This window comes from Nerophis ophidion, linkage group LG03 (genome assembly GCF_033978795.1).
Source record: "Nerophis ophidion isolate RoL-2023_Sa linkage group LG03, RoL_Noph_v1.0, whole genome shotgun sequence".
Classification (NCBI taxonomy): domain Eukaryota; kingdom Metazoa; phylum Chordata; class Actinopteri; order Syngnathiformes; family Syngnathidae; genus Nerophis; species Nerophis ophidion.
This window is the reverse complement of record NC_084613.1, coordinates 19,908,485-19,920,743: the sequence shown is the minus strand read 5'-3', so window position 1 is coordinate 19,920,743 and position 12,259 is coordinate 19,908,485. Positions and strand designations below refer to the sequence as shown.

Genomic DNA, 12,259 nt, shown 5'->3' with positions numbered 1-12,259 from the left:
GTTTTAAGAGTGTCACAACATTAGTGTTTGGCAGATGAACTGCTTTACGGTAGACGAAAACGGACTACTGTTGTGTGTTGTTCTACCGCGCTGGGAGGACGTTAATGAAACTGCCAAACAATAAACCCACATAAGAAACCAAGAACTCGCCCTCGATCATTCTCAGTTATATCGTCATTGGACGCTCTTTATACACGTCACTCTGGTCCGCGTGGAGGGGGCGTGGCCTCCAGCTCCGCCTGAATTTCGGGAGAAAATTTGTCCTGGGAGAGGCGCTGAATTTGAGGAGTCTCCCGGAAAATCCGGGAGGGTTAGCAAGTATGGTAACTGGCAACCTGGATGGGACAAAGACTTTGTATTCGGTCAAACGGTGGGCGGGGCATTGAAATGAAAACAATAACACTATTTTGGGGCTGTAAATCTCATTTTGAAATGAGCATATCCTGGCTGAACTACTGACTAGTTGTAGAGGTATTAAAAAAAGAACATGATTTATTAATGCCTTTTGACATAGGGCCACTTGATGACTTAACATTTAAATAGGCAACATTTCAAAAAATAAACAATTCCGATACAGCAGATATGATCTACATCAACAATGCGAGTTGGTTGAGGGGCTACACGGGACATATCACACAAATTGATTAAGAATCGTTGCAAATGAGTCATTCAATAATCGCTTTTTTAACTGACTTATTATTCAATAATTGCCTTTTTAACGGACTTATTAGTCAGTATTGCAACATTTTCTTGTTACATCACAACTGCTAACACTTTTCTTGCACTCATGTGCCGCGGGCCAATACAAATGAGCTGTGAACCGCACTTTGGACACCCCCGATGTTGCCATAAAAACATTAGCTTCAACCTGCGTTTTATGTTGCAAAATAAACTCTCACGGCAGTGACGCAGTCAATGAAGGTTCAGAAATTAGTTTTGGTTCTTGTGGGCCTTTTTTTTTATTTCGCAATCCTTCCAAATGTACAAAAACAGAAAGAAACAATTCACCAACATCATGACGCTCTCCACTGCTGTCGGATTTCCAAGTGCATCCGCCAGGAGAGGAAATCTCTACCAAAAAAAAAATAATAATCTCAGAAATTTTTGAAAAGCCGTCCCCTTTGCTTAAAAAAAAAAAGAAAAGAAAAGAAAAAATCTCCCCTGCTTCTTCCACGGTATTTCCAAAGCAGCAGAGGAACATATTGCCTTTCAACTTGGCTTCAGAGCATTCTTTAGTTCACTAACAGAGGAATAGAATTGAGTTCTGTGGATTCCCCCAAAATGGTGGCAGGGATGCCGTGGTCCCTCCCGTCTTTTCATTGGACTTTTTATAGGTCGATCTTGGGATCCTTCTTCTTCTTCTTCTTTGGCTCCTCCTGCATCTCCAAGGGGTTGGCTGCCTCCTTCTTCAGGTAGGCGATGAAGTCGCTCACCTCGCGACCTCCCTGCAAGGCGAGAAGAGCGATAACGTCAGCCTCGCAATCGGTCGCCAGCGCACATCGTCGTCGGAGCGATACGTACCTCGTACTTCTTTGGCTTCGTCTTCTGGCCAGCTGGCGAGAAGTAGATTGTGGGGAATCTGGGAGGAGGAAAGAAAAAGGTTTTTTAGACCTTCCCTTTCAATTGCAAAAAGAAGTCGAAGAAGCAGCAATATCTTGTCCCGACTCACCCAGAGACTTCGTAAGGTGACGGCACGTCGTTGGCTGTGGCGTCCATTTTGGCGATGACTATGTTAGGATCCATGGCGAGCTTTTCAGGTAAAAACAAAACAAAAATAAACTTCAACATTTGCACAATTTATCAGTGTACCGTATTTTTCGGAGTATAAGTCGCACCTGCCGAAAATGGATAATAAAGAAGGGAAAAAAAAAAAAAAAAAAAATCGCACTGGAGTATAAGTCGCATTTTTGGGGGGGAATTTATTTGATAAAACCCAACACCAAGAATAAACAATTGAAAGGCGATTTAAAATAAAGAATATAGAACAACAGGCTGAATAAGTGTACGTTATATGACACATAAATAACCAACAGAGAAGGTGCCTGGTATGTTAATGTAACATATTATGGTAAGAGTCATTCAAATAACTATAACATATAGAACATGCTATACGTTTACCAAACAATCTGTCACTCCTAATCCATAAATCCCATGAAATCTTTTACGTCTAGTCTCTTACGTGAATGAGCTAAATAATATTATTTGATATTTTACAGTAATGTGTAAATAACTTCACACATAAGTCGCACCCCTGGCCAAACTATGAAAAAAACTGCGACTTATAGTCCGAAAAATACGGTAGTTCTTTTTATGTCATTGTTCAACTTTTTCATATCTGGTTACAATATTGATATTGGAGTTGAGTATTGGCCGATACCGACATTAATCCAACACAATATGAGCACAAATCGTACATACTTTTATTTATTTTATTTAATGTGGAATGTTAAAAAGGTACGATTAAGTGAAATTACTCAAAAAGCAATGGTACAAACTTACCGCTTTAAATCTATTCATATTCAAGTCTTCATTATTCTTTCAAACTAATTGTAGCTATATTGCATATGAATTCATGGTACTTTAATCTTTACTGTCTTTTATTAACTGACTTTGTCTTTCTTTTTTGCCTGGTCCTGGTCCCAGGCAGCCCGTCAAAGTAGTTTGTCATGTTGTGTTCATACTTTTATTTTAATATATAAGCAGATGCACAAGTCTGTTTGGGTACAAAAAAAAGTGACCTTAAACCTTGACTATATTGTTTTGACTACTGCATTGAGCAGTTTCCTTTATTTCAAAGAACTCACCTATTAATTAATGTTCTACTCATCTATGTCAGGGGTGCCCAAAACACAGCCCGCTCGTGTATTCAGTTCGGCCTGGGAGACGTGAGTGCAAATCAGGTATCTGCCAATCTGATTGTTGCATATTTGCCGCCATATTGTGAACAACATGAGTAAATCAGGTTAATGACCATGAATTATATGTAAAAAAAACAATAAAAACATCAGCACAGAATTTACTTATCACCCAATCCCAACAACCTTCCCTACCTAGTAAGTCTCCCAAAAAATGCGATCAGCAAGAAGTCAACAGATGTGGTCACACGACCTGCTCACTGAACCGCGGATATGATAATAAAAAAAAAAATGATAACATTTTTTTAAAGGCCTACTGAAACCCACTACTACCCACCACGCAGTCTGATAGTTTATATATCAATGATGAAATATTAACATTGCAACACATGCCAATACGGATTTTTTAGTTTACTAAATTGCAATTTTAAATTTCCCGGGACATTTTTCTTGAAAAGTCGCGTAATGATGATGTGTACGCCTGACATCATGGGCTGTTATGAATATGAGCGCTGCACACACACACAGCTAAAAGTCGTCTGCTCTAACGGCATAATTACACAGTATTTTGGACATCTGTGTTGCTGAATCTTTTGCAATTTGTTGAATTAATATTGGAGAAGTCAAAGTAGAAAGATGGCGTTGGGAAGCTTTAGCCTTTAGCCACACAAACACGGTGATTCCTTGTTTAAAATTCACGGACTTGAAACTTTACTATGGATCACAGCGGACATGGATCCCGACGGAATGTCAACCAGCAGGTTTCGGTGAGAAAATCGTGGTTAAAAAGTCGCCACTTACCGAATATCAGCTGAGCTTGTGCCGTCCATACAGCTGCCGTCGACTTCCCCGAGACACTGCGCGTCAACACCCGGCCGTGGACGTACACTTCCGATTATCAGGTACTGTTAAAACTCACTTAAACACTAGCAACACAATAGAGAGATAAGGGATTTCCCAGAATTATCCTAGTAAATGTCTCTAAAAACATATGAATCCGTCTCAATGCAACGCGATTGCAATGGCGTTTATTTTATTTTTTTTTCTAGTCTGTCGCTATCAATATCCTCAAACATGAATCTTTCATCCTCGCTCAAATTAATGGGGAAATTGTTGTTTTCTTGGTCAGAATAGCTGTTTTTGTTGGAGGCTCCCATTAAAATCAATGTGAATATATGAGGAGCCATCAACATGTGACGTCATCGTCTGCGACTACCGGTAGAGGCAGGGCTTTTCTCCAGTTGCAAACTTAATCGTGGATGTTCGCTACTTAATCCTTTCAGCAAAAATATGGCAATATCGCAAAATGATCAAGTATGACACATACAATGGACCTGCTATCCCCGTTTAAATAAGAAAATCTCATTTCAGTAGGCCTTTAAATTGCACCAATTGGGCTTGTCCTCTTATCCAATATTTTTTTTTTTCAGATAGTGGACCAATATCCAATTAAATATCATATCGGGACACCCTTAATTCGGCTCACCTTCTCTCCAAGCTCGACGTATTTGGGCTCCAGGCTCTTGCAGTGACCGCACCATGGGGCGTAGAACTCGATGAGCACGTCTTTGCTGTCGTCATTGACGATGGCATCAAAGTTCTCGGCCACCAAAACCTGACGACGAGCGCAGGCGGGGTGGTGATTGACAAGCGGCAACGCGGTGCTTTTATTATGAATGTTTGTCGGGTGTTCATCTCACCTTGACGGGCCCGTCGTTGTTCTCGGGTATGGGCTCAGACTTGAGGTAGCGCTTCAACTTTCCATCAAAAAAGTCCTGCAGGAAACGCTCCAGGGCTTTTCCATCACGGCTGTTTGTGGAGGAGAAACAAATGAAAGTTTCAAGTAATCCGCAGGAAATTTTAGCTCAACTTGGGAAAACATTTTTGACTGAAAGTGTGAACGTACGAGAACTCCTCGGCCATTACATATTTGTCTCCCTTAGTGGTGCGGATGGCCACCAGGGGGAGCTCTCCATCTTTGTTGTCAAAGCCAAACTCGGACAGGTCGTGGGAGAAAGACAACTTGTTGGCCACGGAGAAGCTTAGCTGCTTGCCCTGGTCCAGGAAGGTCTTGGCCACCTTCATCACCCTGCAAAGACACGTGCGCCTCGTAAATACAGAGTCAGCCATTTACCCACGGACAAACCAGCCCGGTAGGCCTTGGTTTGGTACCTGTTCCTCCAGTAGTTGGAGCCTTTGGGGTTTTTGTCGTAGTCCACGTCATAATAGGCCACCAGCAGGTCTTTCCCTCTCAGCTGGTCTTTGTTGTCGTCGGTCATGTGGGGGCAGATACCAAATCTGAGCAGAGACCGTTTGCACAACATTTAGCAAAAAATGCACACAACTCTTCAAAATAATCACTCAGAGTGATGAGGGATGAAAATCTCTAAAAGCAAATTTTTTGATGGCCTCTGGCGCACTTTACAAATACTATTTAAAAAAAAACATGACAAGTGGAATAAAAGAGCAAACAGGTGAAATGTTGACACTAACAACACACAACTTCCATGCAGGCAGTTTTTTTAACTTTCAACTGTGATTGCTTAAAAAATAATAACGAATCATAATCAATGCTAACAATTATTGACCGAGTCAAGGCTTCAATTACTTCACATCAAATATTGCATTTTGAAATATTTTGGGAGGGAAATATTGCATTGTTTGCCGTATAAAAAACAGTCAAGTAAAAAAAAACAAAAAAAAAAACAAGTAAGACATTTTAACATTTATGAGTGGGCCTCTTTTGGATCCCTGAGAATTTGTGGATTTTTATTTTATTTTTTACTTTAAACTCATTGCTTAAAAAATAAAGTCAATGGTGTTATGATTTTTTTAATCCATTTACCTAAAATAAAATATTTCACTTTTGGTAAAATATAGCAAATTTTGTGTTGGTCACAAAAAACAGGAGTTTGGGCATAAAAAGTGGTTTTACTTTATGTCAATAGACTTTAAGTTGATATCCATAAGCTTTGAATAAATAAATTAAATGACATATTTTTTTACATTTTTATGACTGAAACCCTCCCAGGTCCCTGGGACCAAACTTGAGAGCTCTAGAAGGGGGGGAAAAAAAAACTTATTTTGTATTAGTTTTAAAAATAGAAACTATATAAATGGCCCTCGCATGCTTTTATTTTCAGTGTGCAGCCCATAGTGGAAATAGTTTGGACACCCCTGCTGTCACCCCCACCCAAAATGATAACAGAAACACATACACGCTGTCCTGAACGAATCTCTTGATTTTGTTGCTGGTGAATTTTTCCTCACTGAATTTGACCGAGCAGTCTTCAAACTTGTTGCTGAGTCTGGCTGGGCGGAACAGGATGACACCACTGGAAGATAAAAAACAAACAAGAAAAAACAAGTGAAAAGTGTTGGCAGTGATCTTCTGAAAGAGCGGAAAGAGAGAAAGGACGCAACGCTCACTCTTGGTCGATGTCCTTGCTCTTGAGGAGCGCCTCAGAGAAGGTGTGGGCAAAGCGGAAGTTCTCCCTCAGGGCGCGGGCGGCCTTCTGGAACTCTGTGTTTGCGTCACTCTCGCGGTCGGCAAAGAACCCTGGCAAGAAAAGTGGACCATGTTCACACCAGGAAATGGAATCTAGAGCCAGACCAAGTCGCTTTCGTTGACTGTTTCAACAAAATCAGTAAGTGGTTCCCTGATTCTATTTTTTTTTTTTTTTTTTTTTTACATTGGACACTGATATTGGAGCCAAGACAATTGGCCGATACTAATATTGATTCATTATCAGCAGAGATCACATATACTTTTATTTTGTAGTATGGAATATTAGAAAAGGTTTGATCAAGTAAAATATGTCAAAGGTTATTAGTGGTTTTTTTATACTTACCATTGTTTTATTTATTATAAACCGACTGGAGTAAACATATGCTGTCTTCAAGTTGACGTGGAGTTGTAATAGTTTTTTGGTGACACCTTTAGCGATGAATGAGGCGGACATGTTTGTTAATGGATTCTTTCTAATAAGTTTCTGTCTTGGACACTTTGTATGTGTAAGTAATATGCAACTATAATTATCTTGTACTTCTTTATATTGACAAATGTGTTATTTTATGCTGCAATATTGCTTAATGAATGAAACGTATGTCTAGCTCAGGGGTCACCAACGCGGTGCCCGCGGGCACCAGGTCGCCTGTAAGGACCAGATGAGTAGCCCGCTGGCCTGTTCTAAAAATAGCTCAAATAGCAGCACTTACCAGTGAACTGCCTCTATTTTTTAAATTGTATTTATTTACTAGCAAGCTGGTCTCGCTTTGCTCGAAATGTTTAATTCTAAGAGACAAAACACAAATAGAATTTGAAAATCCAAGAAAATATTTTAAAGACTTGGTCTTCACTTGTTTTAATAAATTCATTTAGTTTTTACTTTGCTTCTTATAACTTTCAGAAAGACAATTTTAGAGAAAAAATTACAACCTTAAAAATTATTTTAGGATTTTGAAAACACATATACCTTTTAAATTCCTTCCTCTTCTTTCCTGACAATTTAAATCAACGTTCAAGTATTTTTTTTTTATTGTAAAGAATACATTTGAATTTAATTCTTCATTTTAGCTTCTGTTTTTTCGAAGAAGAATATTTGTGAAATATTTCTTTAAAAATATGATTAAAATAAAAATCTGTAGAATCAAATTTAAACCTTATTTCAAAGTCTTTTGAATTTCTTAAAAAAATGTTATGGAAAATCTAAAAGAAATAATGATTTGTCTTTGTTAGAAATATAGCTTGGTCCAATTTGTTATATATTCTAACAAAGTGCAGATTGGATTTTAAAGTATTTAAAGCATGTCATCAAAATTCTACAATTAATCTTGAGGAAAATTAACTAATGACGTCCCATGTTATCACGTTATCATCATTGTAACAGTGTTGGTAAATGTTCTCAAAAATGACTCAAACACTTACAACCAAATGTGATTTTTTTTTTTAAATGAAAGACATATACCCACACAATATACTTTCTTGGCAGAAGAAACATTTTATAATAAAGTTGTTCTGGCTACTTAAGAGCCATATTATTTTAACTTGAGTATTTATGTTTTTTAATTATGGAAAAATATTTTTGGTGCGTCATTTCCAGGTTTTGCAGTTTTTTATGTATGCTATGTCACTGAGTTCTTGAACTATTTCCCATTCATTTTTACAAGTCAATACAGCCGCCAACATTCCTTCACTATAATTTTCAAATGTTATTGTAATTTCATCTAATATACCGAAAATATTGACTGATTACAAGAACATTTTAAAAGTACATGAATAAGAAGACAACCTTTTTGAGCAATTCCTTCACTAGTTTACCCATGCGGTTGTGCACGGAATAAGTTGAAAAATATCTGCCTGAACATCAAACACCGTTCATAACAATCAAGAATAATGAATAAAGTCAACTTACCAACAACACTTGCGTCTTTATCTGCGATAAATTTCTCAAACTCGGCCTCGGTCTTGAGCTCCACAGAGGCGGGGCCAGCCTGCTTTTTCAGGAAACTGACAATCCCGTCTACAAGAGACCAGTAAACTAGTGTTAACACCCATACACCCGTGGTCTGGATTTCTAAGCTAAAACCAAGTACCTGCAGTTCTGGGACCCTCGTATGGGCCCGTGACTTCTCCTTCCCTGAAGATCTTCAGGGTGGGGTAGCCGTTGACTCCATATTTGCCGCAGATTTGGCTGTTGGCTGTGCAGTCGACCTGGAAAGAATGTAAACAACGTTTACGATCTGAAAAAAAGAACACGTCAAAGATATACGTGTCCCGTTAAGTACCTTGACCAGAGCGACGAGGCCTTTCAGACGAGTGGCCGCTACCTCGTACTCTGGAGCAAGACGTTTACAATGGCCACACCTATAAAGGACCAAACACTTTAGAAAGACAAATAGACCAAAGGAAGTACTGTATTTGTTTGGCTGGGAATGTTTAGATAGCTGTACAGAAGTGAATACACAGTACTTTCTCGGCAGTCATGGGCATTAAATTTATTATTTACTGTTTTGATTAGCTAACGACATTGCATAGACAGTGGATGGGTTTTTCTGCCGCAAAAGAAAGTTAAAATATTGATAACTCCTCGCACTCCAGCACCTCCAAAACCCTCAAATCTTTACTCCAAACATCCCAGAACAAGCTAGTCAGGCTACTTCTAGACCTCCACCCCAGATAACACCTCACTCCTACCCACTAATCCAAAGTGGGCTGGCTCAAGGTGGACAGAGTAAAACAACTTGCACTGAGCCTAGTCTATAAAATCAGCTACACCTCCCCGATACCGAAGTACATGTCAAACTACTTCCTTAATGACCGCCATAACCACAACACCAGGGGGAGCTCCACAAACCATGTTAAACCCAGATTCCAATCTAACAAAGGTCTTAACTCATTCTCCTTCGATGCCACATCAATGGCGAATGCACTCCCAACAGGTTTAAAAGAAAGTGCATCTCTATCCTCCTTCAAAACCGCACGAAATGAACACCTCCAGGCAATTTCAACCCTAAACCAACACCCACCCCCCTCCACTTTCCCGGATTGTAAATAATCAAATGTAAATAATTAAATGTATATACTTGTTATTATGCTTTCTGATCTCTCTATGTCTACTACTTGCTGTACATATCCTACAAAGTCAGACCTACACTGGTTCAATGTCCATTTTTCAGATGATACAATTGTTGATGACTAAAGTGCTGATATCAACCAAACCTACCCCCCCTCCCCTCCACATACCAACCCCCTGGATTGTAAATAATTCAATGTATGTACCGTATTTTTCGGATTATAAGGCGCAGTTTTTTTCATAGTTTGGCCGGGGGTGCGCGACATATGTGTGAAATTATTAACACATTACCGTAAAATATTAAATATTATTTATCTCATTCGCGGAAGAGACAAAGAAAATGTCAGCAATCATCACACACGTGTCAGCAATCGTCACATACACGTCAACCAATAAGAATTCGGCGGGGAAGGGTAATGGCAGAAGTGCATTGTGGGTCATGGGATGCTAACTGCTATATGCTACTGCCTTAGCTATTAAAATGGATCATTTCAACGTTGGCGGTAACTTATAAAAACTTAGAAGGGCTGAACAAAAATGGCACCGAAAAGGAATCCATGTACTGCAGATTACAAGCTGGACGTAGTGAAATATGCAGCAGAAAACGACAAGAGGAAGCGGTGCATACCTTTGGACTTGGCAGAGTTGTTTAGAAGCGACATTGAGAAAGATTTCATCGGATTTATCGATTAGGAGTGACAGATTGTTTGGTAAACGTATAGCATGTTCTATATGTTATAGTTATTTTAATGACTCTTACCATAATATGTTACATTAAAATACCAGGCACGTTCTCAGTTTGTTATTTATGTGTCATATAACGTACACTTATTCAGCCTGTTGTTTACTATTCTTTATTTATTTTAAATTGCCTTTCAAATGTCTATTCTTGGAGTTGGATTTTATCAAATAAATGTGCCCCAAAAATGCGACTTATACTCCAGTGCGACGTATGTAAGTTTTTTTCCTTCTTTATTATGCATTTTCGGCCGGTGCGACGTATACTCCGGAACGACTTATAATCCAAAAAAAAAATAATAATAATAATAATAACAACTTAGATTTATATCGCGCTTTTCTAAACACTCAAAGCGCTCACAGAGAAGTGGGACTCAACATTCATTCACACCTGGTGGTGGTAAGCTACATCAGTAACCACAGACTGACGGAAGCGTGGCTGCCAGTTTGCTGCTACGGCCTCTCCGACCACCACCTATCATTCATCATTCATTCACCAGTGTGAGAGCGGCAGCGGGTGCAAAGGGTGAAGTGTCCAGCCCAAGGACACAACGGCAGCGATTTTTTGGATGTCAATAGGTGGGAAGCGAACCTGCAACCCTCAGGTTTCTGGCCGGCCGCTCTACCCACTACGCCATGCTGCCCCCAAAACACGGTACTCTGATGATTAACTTGTGTGATGACGGTATTATGCTGATAGTATATATTTGTACCATGAATTGATTTACGCGGAACCCAACTCAAACAAGTTGAAACACTTTTTTGGGTGTTACCATTTAGTGGTCAATTGTACGGAATATGTACTGTAGTGTTGTGTCGTTCGCGAACGATTTGTTCAAACGAACCGCGGAGCCGCAGGTTGCGACCCCTGTTCTGGTGATTCAGTACAGTCAGAAGAACTGCTGATCCCATCACTAGTGCAATCTACTAATAAAAGTTTCAATCAATCAATCAAAAAGGGGACGGCGTGGCGCAGTGGTAGAGTGGCCGTGTGCAACCCGAAGGTCCCTGGTTCAATCCCCACCTAGTACCAACCTCGTCACGTCCGTTGTGTCCTGAGCTAGACACTTCACTGTTGCTCCTGATGGGTGCTGGTTAGCGCCTTGCATGGCAGCTCCCTCCAACAGTGTGTGAATGTGTGTGTGAATGGGTAAATGTGGAAGTAGGGTCAAAGCGCTTTGAGTACCTTGAAGGTAGAAAAGCGCTATACAATTACAACCCATTTATTTATTATAAAACTCAATTATGTAATAGCTAACTAATAATCCGCACCATCAAAGACAAAAACATACTGCGTATTTAACAAGGTCTGTATTTTTTATTGATGCGTGGCGTTTCCTTAAAAGATGCTTTTTGTTTCACTTGCAACGCATTTAAGTTTCGGTACATGCGAAAGCCACCCAACAGGTCACGTCAGCCAATCAGTGGCGGACAACTAAGTTCCCCCGTCCAATCAGAACGTGACAACAGGAAAAGGACCCGCCTTCCAACTTCCTTCATCTCTGGTTGTTTCAATGAAATACGTGCTAAACAGCGCATTAAAAGTGAAAATGACGCGGAATGACATCAAATGCTTTCATGTAAAAACAAAACACCTTTCATTTCCATCCTGAACTAAACTGAATATTATTATATACAAGATAGTGTGCATTTTATCGTCGTGCTAGCTAGTAGCATGCTAACATTTTCCCATGAGCCGCATAGAAGTGGAATCTGCTATCGAAAGTAAGGTGCGATAAAAGTCGAAGTAAGACGTGTGGGAATTAAACTAAGAGTTAACAACTCACCACGGCGCAAAAAACTCGACGAGGGCGAGGTCGTGGTTTCCAATGTGGGTGTCGAAGTCTTCGTCCGTGTAGTCGAGCACGTCGCTGGCTCGGGCGAACCCGGCGAGCGCGACCAGGAAGAGCAGCCTCAGCATCGCACTCAGCTCCGCTTACAACGTCCTCGGGTGGAGCTGGAGGGGGACAGAAAGACCGTGAGGAGAGCGAGTGTGTGTCCGGCACAGGAGGACTGTTCCTCGCGGAGATGAAGCGTCAACCGCTGGGGATCGACAGCAAAGGCACAGAGAAGGCGGAAGAGATGGGAGAA

The 12,259-nt window shown here is 40.2% G+C and overlaps 1 protein-coding gene across 1 annotated transcript; it reads right to left on the bottom strand.

Annotated features, from left to right (window-relative positions):
* Nucleotides 1–930: 930 nt before the first annotated feature.
* On the bottom strand, nt 931–12,259 carry pdia3 (protein disulfide isomerase family A, member 3). The gene is made up of 13 exons (XM_061894530.1): nt 11,956–12,259; nt 8,643–8,721; nt 8,451–8,568; nt 8,270–8,377; nt 6,285–6,414; nt 6,074–6,190; nt 5,028–5,153; nt 4,762–4,944; nt 4,556–4,664; nt 4,342–4,470; nt 1,670–1,749; nt 1,522–1,579; nt 931–1,445 (listed from the first exon to the last, which is right to left on the bottom strand). Exons 1-13 carry the CDS (start codon nt 12,087–12,089, stop codon nt 1,329–1,331), a joined length of 1,488 nt encoding a protein of 495 aa, XP_061750514.1. The 5' UTR covers nt 12,090–12,259; the 3' UTR covers nt 931–1,328.

Coding starts and splice junctions, on each gene's coding strand:
- pdia3 (XM_061894530.1), bottom strand. CDS start 12,089: ATGCTGAGGCTGCTCTTCCTGGTCGCGCTCGCCGGGTTCGCCCGAGCC. Junction 6,415..8,269: donor TAAAGACGCAAGTGTTGTTG/GTAAGTTGACTT, acceptor TTTTCTTGCCAG/GGTTCTTTGCCGACCGCGAG. Junction 5,154..6,073: donor AGATTCGTTCAGGACAGCGT/GTATGTGTTTCT, acceptor GTCTCTGCTCAG/ATTTGGTATCTGCCCCCACA.